Source organism: Leuresthes tenuis, unplaced genomic scaffold (assembly GCF_036924035.1).
Source record: "Leuresthes tenuis unplaced genomic scaffold, fLeuTen1.0.hap1 SCAF_23, whole genome shotgun sequence".
Taxonomy (NCBI): Eukaryota; Metazoa; Chordata; class Actinopteri; order Atheriniformes; family Atherinopsidae; genus Leuresthes; species Leuresthes tenuis.
The window spans coordinates 13,226,005-13,246,121 of NW_027325377.1; the positions used below are offsets into that span (position 1 = coordinate 13,226,005).

The 20,117-nt window shown below is 38.8% G+C and overlaps 1 protein-coding gene across 1 annotated transcript; it reads left to right on the plus strand.

Annotated features, from left to right (window-relative positions):
* The first annotated feature begins 71 nt into the window (after positions 1 to 71).
* LOC140282557 (cAMP-regulated D2 protein-like) lies at positions 72 to 10,558 on the plus strand. Its single transcript, XM_072377010.1, has 5 exons — positions 72 to 403; positions 616 to 734; positions 1,209 to 1,349; positions 1,597 to 1,769; positions 10,106 to 10,558. The coding sequence occupies exons 1-5, from the start codon at positions 225 to 227 to the stop codon at positions 10,556 to 10,558; spliced, it is 1,065 nt and encodes a 354-aa protein (XP_072233111.1). The 5' UTR covers positions 72 to 224.
* Positions 10,559 to 20,117: the final 9,559 nt, after the last annotated feature.

Consider the following 20,117-nt stretch of genomic DNA (forward strand, 5'->3'; position numbering starts at 1 on the left):
GTTTTTACAATTGTAACACACATAAGCACAATATATGGAACTTAGTTTAAGAATATGAAGAAAGAAAAGAAGAAAACATTAACCATTACCACATTAAACAAGAGCAAAGAAAATATTGACAGTTCTCATTAATTAACAACAAATCTTGTAATTTTTTGTTCACAACAACAAAGTGACCCCCAAACAAACCACAATTTCTTTCCAAAGTTGCTCACATTGTGAAAATGTCCATTCTTAATCAACACAAAGCTTTTGATTTTGTTTTGCTTTGTCAGGTGACAATGTTCGGGGAGAGTGCAGGTGCTCAGTCAGTGAGTCTTCACCTGATGATCCAGAGCAGCAAGCCTCTGTTTAAACAAGCTGTCCTGCAGAGCCTGCCGTTCTCCATCCCACTTAAAACCAGGTGAGGAGCCATCAGCTTGGTTTGGCTTGAGTTACAAATTATAATAAAGTAATAAAAAAACAACATTTAGCTGTCAAGGGCACAAATTAATGTGAGGGCTATGGGCTTTCCTCAGCCCTTGATGTGTTCAAACCTTGCAGGGGTGTCTCTGACACACTTCTGGTCAACTTCAAACTGAACTGTAATTTTGTTTTTCTGCATCTCTTTCCCAGACATGATGCCCTGAAGCTGGGAAAAAGTTTTGCTAAACAGACCAACTGCTCCATGAGCGACTATGTCTGCCTGTTGTCTCTCCCTTCACAGACCATCCTGGCTGCACAGATGAAAACGAGTAGGGTGCCACACACCTTGAATTTAGAGCAACACTCATGACATGTTTATCTGCAAAATATGTTAAAAGAATGCAAGTTATCCTGAGATACTGGGGAAAAAGAAAAAAAAATTAACTGTATTCCCAATATAGGAGTAATTAAAGGGATTTTACTGCCATATAGCAAAAAATGAATGTAATATATTTATGGTTTACAGGATTATTGGTAACTCTTCTGTAACTCTGTCCTGGACAACAGTTCTCTGGTTGCCTGAGCTAAAAAGAAATCAGGGAGAAAAAGCCAGTGTGAGGGAAGATATAAAATCTGATAGTGGAATGTCATTTTTCTAAAGAAGAACGAATGACACTAAGAGAATTTAGCATCTCGCTTTGTAGAAAGATATAGTTCTTCCTTTTGTTTTAAACTTACCATCCTCCCTCCTCTATTTTCAAAATGAGACTGAATTTTCAATGTGATGTTTCTCTCCATTCCAGGTTCTAAGATCATGAACCCCTTCAGGTTCCTAGAGGTTTTTGAAACATGGGGTCCGTACATAGATGGTGAGTTAATTAAGGAGCAGGCTATCACTGCATTTCAGAAGGGCCACTGGCAGAAAGAGAAGGCATTGCTGCTGGGTAAGAGACACGACAGCACACAAACATGTCGAATAAAGAAAAAATGGCATTGTATGATTATTATTCCAGTTCTGGACTCCCATAGGTCTTTGTTAAAAGACAATTTGACGTTCCGCAAAAGCATTGTTCAGTGTATAGGAATGATTTTTAAACCCAGACACAATTGGACTTCAGACAGTCAACTGAATCATAGCAAGTCTAAAAACAGCTTAAAAGAGTATTTGTTAGGATTGTTTTCTCTCCACAGGTACAACCTCAGAAGAAGGGGTGCTCTTTGTGTACGGAGTCTTCAACAAGCCAGTGTCTGCAGTGGAGAGCACCGTGTATATCACTGCCATCTTTAAACAACATGCTCTACGGATCCTACACAAATACCTTCCTATGTACAGGGATGCTGACCACAGGAATATGCTAGCTCAGGTAAGACAGGCTCAGAACAACGTGATTGCAGATGTACGTGATTGCAGCGATATACACGTTTTTCATGAAAGGCCAGAAAGCAGTCTATGGTCAGGTTATTCATCAAGGAATATTATTTATCGAGGAAAGTTTAGCATGCTAGCAGGCCAAACTTTGATGTTAATTATGATGAACAATACCAGTCTTCTGCGTTGTAAGTATAGATTGTATAAATGGACAAAGTCTCCAGGTTTGAAAAACAAAGCCAATGAGGATATTGTCTTAAGACTGCATTTCACCTATTGTCCACCAGGAGCAATGTATGTGGTTTCAAAAAGAAGGCAGGTTGGGTCGAATGCTATATAACTATATAACAAACTTCTCTCTTGATCTGCTTTCTCAACAAACATTCTCCTTGCATGTTTATTGTCACAAAAGATAGTTTCAGTCTTAGTTAACAGAGCTTGATATGCATTTTGTAAATTATGGCCCCATTTAAGGTAAAAAAATATGTGAAAAGGGGTAAGTCTTTGTGACAGGGCTGCCTTGGGCGTGTGCACTGTTAACGCCTTAGCTACTTTGTCATTAGATCTAGCTATTTTTCAGACCTCCTCAGCAACTACCAACAAATCTAGGCACATTTAGGAAAAGTGTCTCCAGCACTGCACTGCAGGCGAGGTCTCTTTCCCACCAAACTGAAGCATCTGTCTCCACTCCGCTCAGTTAGCGGCTTAGGGAGGCAGCAGCAGCAGCGCAAGTGAGCTGGTTACACACGTACTGTGTTGCCCTTGTGGTGCCTTTGAGACTTGGCACTGCGTAGGAGAAAACACAGTGGGTTGGGAGGGGAGTGTATGTCAGAAAATGCATGTCTTTGAGCTTTCATTTTCGAATCTCAAAATATGCACACTTGCCATTTTGAGATGATGCTTTCAAGAGCCTGAAGGCTTTTGCAGTTGTGAAGCAGAAAGTACACACTTTTTCAGACGTAAGGTTTGATGTATAAGGGCATAATAAAGTCATCTGTTCCTTACTAGGTCTTAAAAAACGAAATACACAGAATCCCAAATGAGAAGAACAAAACATATTACACTGAGACAATATTTAACAAAAATGAAGCTAAGATGTATGAGCATTGTGCGAGAAACACCCCATGATTTAATAGTTTATAGAAACATCTTTAGCAGCAGCAACTTAAAGTAAATGTTTCATGTTTGACTTTATCAGTCTTTCACATCATTGTGAAACTTTTTCTTGGAATCCATATATATAAAAGTCTCAGTTGGGTTGAGGTTTTGCAGTTAGGCTGACTTTCGCTGGGTCATTGCAACATTTCTTTTCTTTCTCAGCCATTCTGTTGTAAATTGGCTGCTGTGTTAGGGATAATTGTTCTGTTGCATGACTCAATTTCAGCCTAGCTTTTAGCCATCAGACAGATGGCCTCACTTTGGACTCTATAATACTTTGGTATAGTGTATCAAAATAGTTTGTGCTCAACTCAGTGACTGCAAGTTACCCAGGTCACATGGCTGCAAACAATCCTGAATCATCACCCATTCACTTCTGTGTGTGACAGCTGGTATGAAGTGTTTGTGCAGCTAAACATATCCACTTTGGTCTCATCTGCTGTTCCAGACATCTTGTGGTTTGATCAGATGTAATTTTGCAAACCTAAGTTGTGATGTCAAGTTGTTTTTAGAGTAAGGAGCCTTTGTTGTTGCAACCCTTACAACCAAGACATACTTGTTCAGTTTATTCCTTATTGTACTGTCACAAACTTTAATATTTAATATGCTAAGCAAGGCCTGTAGAGTAAGAAATTTAGCTCATGTTTTATTTTTACAGTTTCTCTAAAGATTGCACCCTAGTACACCTTAATAATCAATATACTATATTATTATAGTCAATAACCACTCTGTCCGAGGTAGACTTTTATGCGTCGATACTGTCCCACTTAGCCTGAGATTGGTGTGAAACGAGGACTTGGCTGTGTCCTGTGCTGTCTACAGCCTTTGATGAGGAACTTGGACTTGTTTCTTATGAACATCTGCAAAGACAGGAGGGCTCAGCTGAGGAATTATGACCAAATGATTACTAGAATCACCGACCGTGTGAACTGACACCCTTGTTGTATAAATGAAGAAAGAGAGAATGGTGATAAAACTATGTAATAATGTAACTGTTACATTATAACTGTTACAGTAAAATTTTAGAATTTTAGTTTTAAATCTGCACTTATCATTATTTTTGGTTTGCCCACGCTCTAATGAATGATAGGTCTGAGTGTGAAAATTGTAGTGTTAAATCCACAAATTATCATTTAACTTTCCATTTCCTTCATTTCTTCAGTGTTTTACCATCTTTAAAGGGGCTATAGAAAGAATTTTTTTCTGTTCTTGAGAGCATATTAAGACTCACTTATACTCCAGTTTTGTATATAAATGGGTACGTCCATTTCAAACATTGTCAAGCGTCACTGCCCACATACGCCGATGCTTGGTTTATGTTGGCATGGTTGTTTGGCAAAATATCCACCAGAGGGCAGTGCAGAATTCAGAGTTCACTTCTGAGTTCCGATATCTGAAAAAAGCAAAAAAAAAAAGTTTCTGACAAAAGCAAACAACGACGATGGTGGAGGGAATCATGAAGATTCGCAATATTTTGCAGCCATTAAATACACTGCGGCATGTGGACAGAGTTCTGCCATTTTTGTTTTTGTCTTCCTCTTGTTTTTTCCTTTCGCTGGTTACGTGAGCTATGCTGCACAACACTGCTCTCACAATTTCTGGTGGTACTGCTCCGTTTGCTGCGTTTGGATATGCATCCGCAAGATCTTTGAGAACATATCAAAATACACACAAAATTAATGCAGAGGACGGACAGAAGGCTCTGTTTGTATGTGTCTGCGTTTTTAACGTTGAGCATAAATGAGATATGTCTTGGTGTCTGACGTCACCAGCAAGTGAAACACTCCCCAAAAACACAACCACATGCTCACACGCTTATAGTATAGTTGTCAGGAAGTATGCATCTTACATCTACCACCAGCCTCAGAGTATATAAGTATATAAGAGTCAGTGGTTACGCTATATATAAGGTTAATGTTCCAGCAATATTTAGAGACTGTGTATATGCAGCAACCACTTTTCATTGGACTGTTTTACCAACTCGGTCCAATTCAACACTGGACTGAAGAAACTGAGCTTCAGAGAGGGATAAGTTCCAACTCTCAGTGCCATAACGTTAGAACGTTATTCCTTCAGCACTAACTAAAACTAGCATCTACTGCTAGCATACAGCTATGCTGCTAAACTATTAGTAGCCGCTGACCTCACCAGAAGGACAGGGTATGGCTCACTCTCTGCCCCTCCAAAGACACTGTACTCAGAGAGGTGTAAAGTAGGACTGAGAGAAGGGCCATTGTGCTTAAACCAAGAGGTGTTTTGACCAAAGCCTCAAACATCTCAATAACACTTCAGAAAGTTGCACTCAATTATTAGAAAAAGGCATAATATGTCACCTTTAAATGAATTTATATGGTTTTTACTTCCCTCAACTTTACTGATTGGTTTGGTTCCTGTCAACCTAATTTCCAGGCATTTGTTTTCAGAGAGGAAGCTTTCATAGAACTATCTGTGCGCCACAAGACAGCAGACAGAGTTAGCAATTAGATGGTGAAACTACTTGTATTCAGTTGCTATAAAGCCTTATATTTCCATAAGAAAATTAGAGAAGTCTTTGCAAGCACGTTAGCCATTTTAGCTTCAGATCATACATGACTATGAACTGTGTTGGATAATTAGCATGTTGTGAATAGAACCAAGGTCTCCCTTAAGAGAGAGAGATGTTTGATAATCAAATCTGAGGTAAATATAGTTTAGATATTACATTTAAATCAAACCTAACAATTAACTTTTAGCAACTATTGAAAGACACATTTCTAGCTGTGCAAGTCATTGACATTGTGAGTGAGTTTCTTGTTTGGTCTGTGAAATGAAAACATTTGCAACAGATATTGATATTTTCAACAAGATTACTTAGCTATAATGATCCTATAACTTTTCCTCTACCACCTTTATAAGGTAAATCTTTCAATATGTGCAATACTTAAGGTTTTATTAAATTACCCAGTCTATCAGCCCTATTAGCAAACTATTAGTCATCAGAACAAAAATGAAACAAAACAAGAAAAAATACATCTGGAATGTGGCTGTATTAAAATAGATTTTAAACGAACAAACAACAGATGTAAAGGGCAGGTTTAAAGCAAAATGCAAATGTATTTTCACACATCGACCACCACAGATGGCCATGCAGTTCATTTCAGCTGAGCATTCTGCTGGGACTGAGATCCATGGTTACTGGATTTATAGTTGAGACAGGGAGTACTGTTCAATGTTAGATTCTAATATCACCACCGATATATGTCATCTGAATTCAGCAAGCTGTGTCACACTTTAATTACGTTTTCTATAAGTATCTGTGTTTTCATTATTACATAAAAGGTCTGAAAAAACAAGACCTGCCTTGTTTAGTCAGAGGTACTCAGAGTAGTCTGTACAACATTCATGTTCTTTCATTTACTGAGGCAATGAGAGACGGTTGTATTGAACACACACTTACTAGTGGAAATGGCTTTGCTGTGTTTCCTAAAAAGACAAGACTTTTATCTTAAACTTGCATGTTGTATTCCCACAGAGGCCTGAGCACATCAATTAATTATGAGTTTTGTACAGAAATGATGTGTTACTTCCATAGTTGCATTGCATTTTTTCTTTCTCTTTCAGTCAGGTTGCCACAGTATATATGCGTCCTACTTTTGAGTTCTCGATGCTGTGAAAACTCTTAAGTGGACTTTTGAATGATGACACAGTCGAGAGGAGAAAGCCTTTAGCAGCTTTTCTGTCAGTTTTTCAATGCAGATCACAGAGTGGTGACCGGGGGGGGGGGGGGGGGGGGGGGGGGGGGGTCAGTTGGTGGCACCGCTGGACATTTTTAGTATTCAGTCACAGCTCACTGTGCAGTAGGGACACAGTGCAGTCACAGCCAGAGCTCTCACCTCCGCCCATATGTTCATAAAGAACACTTCTCCATAGCAGCTGGGGGGTCAGCACAGCAGCACAGCCAGTGAGATGCAGAGGAGGCTGATGTGGAGAGCTCAGCTTTATTCCTTTTCTTACATTGATGTTTCTGGTGTGTGTGCATTTTTTTTCAATTGCACTTTGAATTTGCAACATTCTAACTGATCAGATGCGACGCAAATAAAAGAAAGTGGTAAACAAGAATTGGCCATTGACACAGGGACACATGTTTCAACCTTGTTTTCCAGTGTGGCAGCAATGTTTAGTTTATTAAATTATGTTCTCCTCAACAGCAAGGTTTCATCAGAAAATCAATTTCAAATGGCTCAGCATTCACTGCATGAAAGAGTTAGATGTGTTTCCATTGTTATGCAATGTAACACAGCACAAATGAAAGAGAAAAATATTTTCAATAAAACCTCCAAAAAGGAGGCCAACACACATATGATCTTATTTATGATCTTTTAATCTTGGGAACCACACGTCTTTGGTGCTAAAAGACACTTAAAATGTCCCAGTTTTTGATTTATTAGTTTGGTACCAATGGCTTTTATGTGTATCACAGTCAAAATTACAGCTGGTCAAGTATTTGTCATGATTTTTACATGTATTACTGTCTCTGGTTGGATGGGGTGACAGTTGGACCTCAGGCAGTTAAATCAATCAGTTTGCCTTCGCTAACTGTGGACTTTGGGCCCTTTGTTTCTCAATTACATATATTAGTAAGTAAATCCATCGCCGTCAGGCACATACACAGCACATACATTAGCACGTGAATGCAATTCTACCAAGAATTAGGCTCTAATATTATTATAGAGACAAGCAGGGTTCTGTCATGCCCTCTCTTGCCAATAACTCGGGCAGCAAATCTTGATTATATATCACATGATTTTCTTTGCATTAAGATTCTTGGGAGGGGTTCACGATTCAAAATGAATTCTCAATTCAGTATCAAACTTTTTATGAAAGCATACAACTTTCAGAATCTATTCGAGTGTGTTGTGTGCGCAAAAAGCACGATGAAAGCTGGCTTTTCCTGGCACCAGGTTCTTTTAGGGGGTCCTTTCCCGAGCGTCTTTCATTTTGACCGCAGGACCCGGGAGCTTAAAGAGTTCTGGAGAAACTTTCTTTTGCGCATATTAATTGAGTTGCATTCAGCTCCTTCTTCCCTGGAACACTGTAGAGACCATAAAATGTTTAAATGTAGTATTCCCTGCTAAATGTATTTAGTTAACTCAACTTGTATGATGTAATAGTAAAATGCGAGTGAAAACATAATGCAATTATTTGCATGTTTCATAAACCAATATTTTATTCACAATTGAACAAAGAACACTTAGTTGAAAGGGGGATATTTTGCTCTTTTACGAAAGATTTTAGCTCATCTTGAATTAGTTAGCAGTTAAATATCTCTCAAAAATTTTGGGAATGGGGCAACATAAGGCTGGCAGAGTGCGTTATACTAAATAGAAACAGCTGGAAAAACATGTTGCACCTAATAGGTTATTTGGCAACAATTCAGGTACATGAGTAGGTGGAAAAAGAGGCCCTGATAACCAGCCAGAATGTCCCTTTCCTCTTTAGTGTGGATGGCCTCACGTCTATGATTTACAAAAAGAATATAAAATTTTAATTCATCGAGCCACAGAAATGTTTTCCACTTTATCTCAGCCCATTTTCAAGCTTTGGCCCAGAGAAGATGACAATGTTTCTGGATCATGTTCACATATGGCCTCTCGTTTTTGCATGATAGAGCTTTAACCTGCATTGGTGGATGGCACGGTGAACTGTGTTCACAGACAATGATTTCTGGAAGTATTCCCGAGTCTCCCTGACACAATCATGCCTGTTTCTAATGCAGTGGTAGGTCAAGACCAGAGGACCACAGGCATCCAGTAGGGCTGTCTCCAGACTCTCAGAATCTGTTGATGACATAATCTACTGTAAATGATGGAATATTCTGCCTTTGGAATTTTATGACAAGGAACATTATTGCTTCACAATTTCTAGACAGAGTTTTCTATTGATTGATGTCTCTGCTCATCTTTTACTTCTGAGTGACTCTGTCTTTCTAATGTGCTCTTTTTATATCAAGTCATATTACTGACGTGTCGCCAAATTAGTTCAAATTGGGGTTGTAGACATTTTCCATGGGAGGTTATGCACATGGCATATTGTTCTAGAAGCATAGCTCTATGGCATTAGGTAAATAATGGTAAAAATAACAACAGACATCAGGAAGTCAGTCAGAGGAAAAGTATTTCAAGAGCTCTATATCTTGTTTAATAGAGAGCATGCGTTACATAACATTTCTTCTCCACTTGTTATGACATCAGTGCTCAGTGTACAGTATTTACTAGTTGGGGATTAATACATCAGTACTTATGTCTTGTTTAAGACACAAGTGTAAAGATTTGAAGAGGGAGCAAGAGTGTGTGTCAAGATTCTGTGTTTGTGCATGCATGTTAATTTACTCTCTCCAAATCAGCCCGTCTGTATTTGAGTGTAGCTGTGTGGGGGCAGGTTGTAGCTCCTGAAAAAGACACACTGGTTTCCAGGTAACAAACAGGAGAAGGCGGTCTACCTTTTTCTTTTCTTTGCTTCCTTTTAGCCAGGAGGGAATAGCAGCTTTGCTGTTTTGCTAATCTCTTTGTAGAAGTCTAGTCCGCTAGTTAGTTTGCACAACTTGCACAACTTTCACCTGCTTATGGAGCAACTGAAAGTTGTGGGATCTTCTGGGTTACATACCCCAATTTCACTTTTTATATAGATACAAGCATTAGGATCAGAATGCAATCACATCAGTCAGTCCTCATCTCTCGGTGGTCTGCTTATTCATTATATTGCTGCTGACTAAAGAAAGGCTGACATGAAGGTACAGAAAGTAGCAGTTGTTGGCAAATGACAAAGAAAAGAGCTCATGCAACAGCATTGTTTCCTTTGAGCTGAGTAAAGCCATGAAGGTGTGAATGAAGCACCTTGTTAATCAGACATCATGGAGAAATTATTTTTCTGGCTTTCTCACCAAATTTCATGATATTCTTTTCTATAGTTGACACCTTTCACACAAAACCACAGAGCGGAACCTTTTGGTGGTGCTAAAGGTAAACCCTGATGGCCGTGCATTGTTTGTAGAAAATGTCATTGCAGTTTGACCTTTGTTTCTGTCCCACGACAAAGTCAGGTCACTAGTGTTTAAAAACATTGACTTCAAGCTAAAGAAACTAAGGAAGTTTGAATAGTCTGATTAGCATTTTTCTTCTTTATTTCTCTCCCCAGATCGTCACTGATTATGTGTTCCTGTGTCCCTCCAGGAGGTCAGCGCGTGCTGGCACTGCAGCAGGCAGTCAGGTGTGGTTGTACGTGTTCGATCATGTGGCCTCAGACCACCGCATCTGGTCAGGTATAACTTTCTGCTACCAGCATGTCTGCCACGGTGCTGAGCTGCCCTTTCTTTTTGACTCGGCATCTGTGGCTAACTACACCCTGTCCCTACCGGAGAAGCTGCTGTCTAATCGGATGCAGTGCTACTGGGGGGCCTTTACCCACACTGGTGACCCCTCTTCCAGGGTGCATCAGACCACTTTCTGCCGAGAGCAGCGTCTCCCCGTTTGGCCGCGCTACTCCGACACCAGTGGCTGGCTCAGCATGAACCTGACGGTGCGGTCACATGCACAAGTGGGAACCAGGGACCATGTATGTGACTTCTGGGACAAGCTCGGCATCTACTAGTGAGGAGTGTCACTGTCATAATTTGCTGTTGAAAGTTACAGTTTTTAATTACAGAATTATGCATATATTAGAAAAACATGACCTTGTAGGAAACTCAGCAACTATCTTAATCACAAGATTTCTATTATCCCTCTTCAGCAACGTCGAATGCCTTAAAATGCAAAGATGACAGTTAAAATCAGTTTTCGAAAGCAGTTTCAGAGAAACGTGACAAAACCAGAAAGTACAGTGAAAGAGTTTAGATTTTTTTGTTTACTACCGTAGTCTTCAGGTGCTTCTCAGAGCCAAGAATCCTTAAAGGCTTTGTTTTTTTGGGATGCCACATTAATGTCGCAGAAGGACTGATCCGAAGGCAAGAATCATTTGAAAGACTTCTGTTTCTGTGTGTCCTCGTCATTATCAAAGGACCCACAACCTTTAGACTGAACGAGACTGAATATGGATGAAGGCTGGCACAATATACATTTCAAATTTTTTTTTGTTTGTTTTCTTTTGGTGTCATCTTGAAGTGACTAGCATCATAATGTGTTGCATCAAAGGACAGCAAAGTATGAATTCCCAGTACAAATGACTGTTAGCCAACATCTATTTATATATTTAAGAGCTGTGTCAGTTTTGCAGCTGCCATGTGTGTGTTGGGTGTAATTGACGATGGGTTTGTCTTAACCTGTTCCCGCTTATTAGAAGACATTTTTCCTAGCCTAAGAAGGACATGACTTGGAAGTACCCATCCTAACAAGAAAGCGTTCTTGAATTTGAGATAGATATGCACAGTGTGTGCAGTTAGCTTGCCAGCTAAGTGCAAAAGGAAGTCGAGAATCAAAAATCTTCTGACACAGAAATGCCCAAATGTCCATCCCTTTTTAATTCTTTTTAAGTGCATCCACTATGATAATACATAGAAGCCTATGAACATTCATTCTTTGACACAACTTGTTGTCAGATCAGGATTCGATATACAGAGACTATTGGTTAAAAATGTGTTGGAACTTCTGTCATTTAGCTTTACAAATAAACTTAGCAGCCTACAGTTTGTGTATGAAAGGAAGTACCTACTGTGCTATTTATTTTGCTGGGAGAGGCTCTGCTCCCTGTTTAGCACAGCACTGGTCAGAAATAATAGTTAAATCAAATGTAAAGGTGTAAGTTACTGTGATAAATGCCATCGTAGGACTTCCCTTTTCAGCTCTGCTTCACCCCAAAAATGGTATTTTGTGAAATCAAGTCCTAGTTACTAGTCCTTGCCATTATGATAAGAAAAAGCCCTCTGTGGTGGCATAAGAATATTCTCGTATGGTTTTGTCATTTTAGCTGAACTGAATCTTCAAGCTAAAGTCCTATATTAAATGTTAATTTTTTGGTTTCCTCTACGCTATCCAGTCACTATCCATTCTTAAGCTATAGGGTTTGATATGACGCCGACTGACCCTTTGCAGCTATAATAGCTTCAACTTCTGGACAAGTTTTCCACAAGGCTTCCGTGTTTATGGGAATTTTTTACTATTCCTCCAGAAGTGCATTTGTGAAGTCTGACACCGATGTGAAGGCCTGGCTCGCAGTCTCCACTCTAATTCATCCCAAAGGTGTTCTATCGGGTTGAGATCAGGACTCTGTGCAGGCCAGTCAAGCTCTTCCACGCCAAACTCACTCATCCATGTCTTTATGGGCCTTGCTTTGTGCACTGGTGTGCAGTCATGCTGGAACAGGAAGGGGCCACCCCCAAACTGTTTCCACAAAGTTGGGAGCATGAAATTGTCCAAAATCTCTTGGTATGCTGAAGCACTCAGAGTTCCTGTCACTGGAACTAAGGGGCCAAGCCCAGCTCCTTTAAAAACAACCCCTCACCATTATACCCCCTCCACCAAACTTTACACTTGGCACAATGCAGTAAGACAAGTACCGTTCTCCTGGAAAACGCCAAACCCAGACTTGTCCATCAGATTGCCAGATGAAGAAGCGTGATTCGTCCCTCCAGAGAACTTCTCTAGAGTCCAGTGGTGGCGTGCTTTACACCACTGCATCCGACGTTTTGCATTACGCTTGGTGATGTATGGATGGATACAGTTGCTCGGCCAGGGAAACACATTCCATGAAGCTCTCTACACACTGTTCTTGAGCTAATCTGAAGGCCACATGAAGTTTGGAGGTCTGTAGCGACTGTGGAATGACTTTGAAGGACTTGTTGCACAGGTGGCATCCTATCACGGTACCATGCTGGAATTCTCTGAGCTCCTGACAGCAATCCATTCTTTCACAAATGTTTGTAGAAGTAGTCTGCATGTCTAGGGGGTGGCCATGGAAGTGATTTAAACACCTGAGTTTAATTATTTGAATGGGTGAATGAATACTTTTGGCAATATAGTATTTATTTTTGACATGGTCTACCTCAGGATTGTTCTTTATTCCACACAGCCGTGTCCAAAGATTCATGCCAATCAATTAAAGTAGTTCTCACAAAAACCCATTTTATTTGGGATTTTTTTTTTAAAAAGAACAACTACAAACACAATCCCACTATCCTTCTACCCAAAGCGTTCCCATGCGTCGTATGTTCATGTAGATAGATATGACCTATGATTACATTTGAAGAATATGTGGCCTCTCGTGGTCATGAGAACAATTGCATGTGAATTGTAAAATAGCGTCCATTGAAAAAAAAGAAGGTATTCTAGCCCATAACCAAAAACTGTTATTGTTTAAACCTAATGAGGAAGAGACAACAATGTTTTAGTACAATGAGAAAATGGTTGTCATACATTGGTATTGATTTTGCGTCACAGGAGATTTATGGTTCAAAATGCTGTGTGTAGTCATGCGAGCTCCATTTTACAGGATGACATTATTGGTGAAAATGAAGTGTTTGAACAATTGTCAACAAGTAAATGAAATACAGTATAATCTACCTTCCCAGAAAAACAATACCTTTGATTGATTTGTCAGTAACTGATTGGTGACTTGGTTCAGCATGGATAGCTACAATCTGAAGCTATTCTTTCTGTAGCTTACATCATACAACAGAGATAGAAAGTATTTGAATGAATCTCTTTTTAAACCTGCATGAAGGTCCAGGGTTAAACTGCACAAAACATGGAATTAATGAAATGACGCAACATTGGAACATTCTACCCAAAGAGGTCTTAACCCAAAGAAGAGGTCTTTTGAGCCAAATGTTCTTCATGTATTATTATCAAAATTGAATGTCTTTCTGTATTTGAATTTTCTTGTATTTGCTGTGATAATTATTCCAGTCCGTTCAGCCTTTGAATTATCTCTCTCTTCTGGTATTTTAAAGGTATTTCAAAATTTAAAGACTGCAAGAATGGTTCTGTTTCGTAAGGAAGAGGAAAATGAATATTTGTTGTTTATTTGCAACTGGCCTTTCTGAAGTACTCAAGCAGAAGTGTTTTCCATTAAGAATAGCCCAAGGATTAAGTACAGCAGGACCTTTCAGTGTGGTAGAAAAGCAGTAAAAAAAAAACGTGCTGCCCTTCGTGTCTTGTGTGTAAATGTTTCATATCATAAAAAGGTGATGTAGATATCTACTGCAGAAACTGTCATGGTGTTGATGATGTTTTGATTGGTACCATGCTGTTCCTGACACCTTTTTTGCTTTTATTTATCACACTATGTATCATTGCATATGTGCTATTTTTTTTCCTCAGATGAATGCAAATAAAAACTGCTCACATAAACTAGGCTAATGTTGTGTTATAAACTTAAAGCAGAGCCGCCCAACAGTCATTCTTAGCTACAATTGCGACACACTCAAGCTCTGTTTGTCAGTCAACCCACCGCTTCATGTCCACATTGGAGTATTTCAGCACACCAAAAATGGATTAATGTGACATTTGATATAAACACTAATGGATCATGATGAATCCTAAACCATTTGTGAATCCACTGAGCTTCCTTGTTTTGCCACACTGATGTTTTCAAGCTAAAATTACTCTGCAGGGACGTTTTAAGGCCCAAAACAGTAAACACCACAATGAGTAGCACTGATTTTTGATAGAAACATCAGCTGTTTGCTGGCTGCCAGGAGGATGACTTCCGGATCTGGGTCTCAAGTGCAAAGTCTCTCTTTGCTCTATCACTTCAAACACTTAAAAGTCTACAGTAGGATTTTAAAATCAGTTCTAAAATGTGAGCCAGTGCATTGATGCTAAAACGGGTTCATTTCTCTCCGTTCTTGTTAAAAGTCTGCCAGCTACATTTGTATATTCAAGTGTGCGGACATATAAAAATGATGTCTTTAAAATGCCTTATGTTCCATGGGAGGCCAGCAGATGGCAGGATTGTTTAGTCATTTGTCAAGAACAATAAGTGTTGCGAGAATTGAGTTGTAGAAAAATCTGCGATATCCAGTTTTTAACATCTCGAAGGTAGCCATGTGACGATCTCAGCGTACCAGGATCACAGACTCTAACAGGTAAATATAGCTGTGTCATCAGCATAAAGGTGAAAAGAAACACTTTGTCTCTGGATAATAAAGAAAGCATGTGAAAGCAAAATTTGTCTCAAAAGAGACACCACCTTTTATAGGAAAGAAGGTAAACCTGTGTTTTTTGACTGAAACACAAAATATTCTATTTGACAAGTAGGAAAAGAACCATGTGATGTTTTTACAGATATTCCAGTCCAGTGCCTCGGCCTCTCTAAGTGGATGTTGTGATCAACTGCGTCAAAAGGACCCTTATTGAGCAAAGTCCATCAAAAAGGGTTCTTGTTTTCTGCTGCTGAAAGCAATTGTGTGGACACATTTTTTTCTAGAAAACAGGTAGCATTGAGATTAATTCTAATTATTAGGAAAGAAAGGATCCAGCCCTGGTTCTTAAAACCAAAAGGAAATACAGGCATGGGAGCCTGTTTAGGAATAAAATATACTGGCATAAAAGGGTGTATAAAAGGGTGTTGATAAAACTGTTTTTCTTCAATCTAGGGCTGGATCGCACTTAAGTGTATGTTAAAAATAGACAACAAACAGGACACGGTGGATTGAATTTCTTTAATTAAAATCTTAGTTGGGGGTGCAAATACTTGACTTAAAGACACTGTTATACATGCCAGTGATAGATAGATAGCCACTAAAATACCACCAATTGTGGTAGTTTGTCATTTGAGGTACAGCAAGTCTATTTATGTGAAGCTGAATTTTGAGTAATTGGGGATTATTGTTTTGTTTACACACCATGTTGTGAGGATACTACTTGCACTGAGGCTGTCTTCCTTATAGAAGTAGTCTTCTTTTTTAGGCACGTGCTGCAGGACCAACCTGTAAGCTCATGTGCCAGGTCATACTCGTCATAACTATGATTTATTTAGTTCAATAACTGGGCTAATAAAAGGTGACCATGCAGGGTTTCAGATGTTGAACCAATACCATTTTTTTAAGTAACAGATCTTGAACCAGCTACAGCAAAACTGTTGATGAGCTTCTGGTGATTTGTAACTTTTGAATTTACTTGAAGTACTTCCACTCAGTGAAAAAGTATAGGTTACAATGTGTTGCAATATTTGTAGGTAGAGGATTAGTAATCCAGTTGAGCATATAAATCAGTGCTGTATATCTTATCACTTTGCATTGCAATTCAATTTTTCCAGGTAATGGCCCCGTTTTTCCTACATTCCCTTCTCTAGCTCTTTTCCTCTCGATCAGATTTGACTATTTTGACCAACTTTAAAGCAGGTATCAGTAACAGATGGCATTCCTCACAAAATAGCGCTCCTATCCCAGGATGCAACACAGCATGACATACGCTTACATACACAACACAAATTTATTTTAAAGCAGTACTCTGTACATGCGTAGCACATAAATGTGTTGTAACAGTTTAGGGGCTGACAAAACACCCAAAAATGTCAAGAGACAAGGTAGTAATGTTACAGGGCATAAAAAAAAAATAAGACTGCATATTATCATATATATATTTTTTCTAAACAAAACTTTATTCAACGTTTGCAGTATACAAACAAAACAGTCAGTCATTCCAGTTCAAATTCAGGAAAGAGAAAACATAAAAACAAAAAATAAAACAATGAACAAAACAACCAGGTAAGGAAAAAACATAGTGTGACAGACTCCATAAAAACACTCTTTTGTTGTACTTTTGACAGCTTACTAGCTGAAAACCTCCGGATGAATAGCCATCATTGACATTTATTTCTTATTTGTAATCAATTTAAGAGACTTCAAATAATAATCAACTTCAATCAAAAACAGCTTAAATAATGGAGCGGAATTTTGAAATTTACATTTATGAATATGTAATTTTCCTAATAAAATATCAAAGTTGACAATAGTGCATATCTTTTTTTCTTTATGTTCAAAACAAGTAATAATGAGAATAATGTTCTTCCCTTCTATGTTCATTTTATGTTGTTTTGCACAGTATATAGTTCTCAAGTTCTTTCCAAAATGTACTGCTATGGGAACAAATGGGTTACACTTTCAGTTTTACAAAAAGTACACTTATTATCAATGTCATGGAATCTTTATATATATTAGACGGATATATGTCGCATATTATTATATACTATGATATACTATATGAGGTGAACAAACATGCTCACAAAAAGACAAAATATAAAATAAAATGTTTTGATTTATTTGCAATATAGTTAGCTTTTTTTTATTTATTTACAGCATTTGAACGTGATGTATGTCTTATATCTTAAATCAATGAATGCGCAATGTAATGCATTGTATATATTACAAGTGCCATGGCGTGCAAGTTAGCAGAGAATCGTTTGAAAAGCTGCAAACTTCCTACACTTTGGTGTGAAACGGTGCCAAAAAACTGACCAAGCATTTTTACTTGAGAAAAACTTTCCATGTTGGCCTGAAACAAAAGGGAGGCTTCATCTGTGAGGCAGAGATGATAACGATAGGGTGATAATTTGATGATGGTGATGACAGTGTTGGATAAGTAACATAACAGAGCTGAACATGCTGCTGTTGTAATGTTGTGTATTTCCCATTAGTCCTGATCCAGAGCATTAAAGTAAATATCTGGAGTATATTAACATTTTTCATTAGTTTTATTACAAGAATCAGCCATAGCTTCAATCGCCTCTGATTTACAGCCTTTATATCTTGTTTTTTCTCTGAGGTCTCTCCAGCAGTAACATTTTATATGATCTTCATTGTTGTCTTGTGTTTTTCTGACACATTCTTTCTCACTTCCTCAAATAAAGCTGTCTTAGGTGATGGTGACAGTGTCCTTTTTTTTCTTTCTTTCGTTTTTATACTTTATTCATTATGGTGTGTTATGGTGCATTAAGGGTGTTTTTATCTACTTGCTGGTGCGTGACATGGTGTCGATAAGTCAAATGGTGCTCCAGGGCTTTTTTAGGCCCAGGAATGTGCATAACAAAGGTTGGTGTGGTTAAAAACGAGTCAGAAGAAAATAGTTTTTAAAGTTCAGAACTTAGCTTGTGCTCCTTTAACCCCAAATGGCCCTTAAAATTAAATTTTTAACAGAGCTTTTTTAGCTCATTAAACATTTGCCATTACATCAAACTGTAAAATGGATAGCTCTTTGCCTGCACCTTCAGTAGATCATATCAGAGGGTTGGGACAAACAACCTGTAGCATAGCCTGTAATCTCATGCTTATTTTGATTAACTTTTCATATCCCTTTGAAAAGCTACACTTTTTTTGTCAAAATTAGCAAATGTTAGCATGTTAGTCCCCTAAAATGAGATGATAAACATACTGAACATAATATATGCCAACATAAGTATGTTAGGTCTCCCATTGTGAGTATGGTATAGAAGCATACTGATATTAGTATTAAGTTTAAAGCCCCAAAACAATTCACAGAGCCATTTTGGTCACGGGGAAGCCACATCTTCTTTTGCATGAAAGTCTGTGGAGGCAGATCTTTCTTCAGACCTAAATTCTTCAATTTTCAATCAGTTTTCAAGAAGTTTTTAGAAACACCAGACATATTTGTACGATACAAAATTTATTCTTTAAACTAAATGGAAGTTTATCAATAAAAAATTGTTTTTTGTTTTGTTGATAGTAACAGTGATTGTTCTACATTGCATCGTATACTGTATGTGATGTCATTTAGTTTAAAATTTTGAAAAAAAATCTGTCCACCTGTGCTGGACTGACAATCTCTTGTTTAAAAACTGTGTCTACTCTGCCAGTTCGTCTGCGTGCTGTTTGGCAAACTAATTTGTGTAATGGTTTAGTGAAGATCGACGTATGTGTTTTCATATCCAGGAATTACCAGTCTCTGTACCACCGTCATCCAGCCTCCTGGATCGTTTGAGAGATCTGGAGTATTGAAACCCAGGACTTCTCACCCGTTTTATGGAATCAGATCCAGTCAACAGCTTGTCAGCTTCTGTGACCAAAACACTTGCCAATCTGCACCACCACTGTTTATTCAAGATTGAGAAGAGTTACATGCTCCATGGAAAAACCCTCCCAGTCACTAACAATCTTTTGCTGCATCACTGTTGGACAAGACCTACCTCACTGGTCCGGCTTCCTATCCACAAAGTCTAACAGCTGCTCAGAAGTACTCACTTAAAAGTTCTTGTTTTTACTTTGGTGCTGATGTCCATTTTGCGTGGCAGGAATATTTCACAAAAAGGGATTCATGAGATTTGACCTACCCCAGAGAAACACTCTGCAACTTCATTGGCTTTCTGCTCATTCTTGTTTCAGCTGTGACAATAAGTCGTTTACCCATTCTTACTCCTGAGTTTTTGGTTTTTGTGTTCGGATCCTGCCATTTCGGAGCAAACTGTAACGGAAATGACTAAATATAGATTTTGTGATGTTAAAAAATGACCTGATAATAATTGCCAACAACACATTTCAAAACTTTTTGGATGGATAAAGAGGCAATAAAAGACTGGAAAAGTTGTGTAGTGGTTCAAAAACACCTAATGGATTTCATCATTTCATCCACCACTGGGAGGAGACCCCGGGGAAGACCCAGGACATGGTGGAGAGACTATGTCTCTCCGCTGGCCTGGGAACGCCTCGGGGTCCCCCCGGAAGAGCTTGAGGAAGTGGCCGGGGACAGGGTCGTCTGGGTTTCTCTGTTAAAGATGCTGCCCCCGCGACCCGACCTCGGATAAGCGGCAGATGATGGATGGATGGATGGATTTCATCATTTAATTCATTATAGATCAGTGACATACCATGTATGAGAGCATCCCATAGAGGCTTTACTTTAGGGGACACAAAACAGCACTTTAGAATAAACCATCTAGGACTACTTGATACAATAACAAACACAAGTGAGATAACTGGCAAATATGTTCTGCATCTTTATTGGAAAATAAGATGGTTTGCATGGTGTTGTGCAATGTCACCTCACATTAAGAAGTTTCCCAGTATGATACTCTGTGGGGGCTTTTCTGTGTGGAATTTCATGCTTTTTTACAGGTACTCTGGCATTGTCCCACATGCATTATTTTCATTGGTGATTCTAAACTGACCCTAGGAGTGAGTGTGCATTGTTGTTTATCTCATTAATGGACTGGTGACTTGTCCAGGGTGTACCCAGCCTCTCCTCCAGCGGCAGCTGGAAGA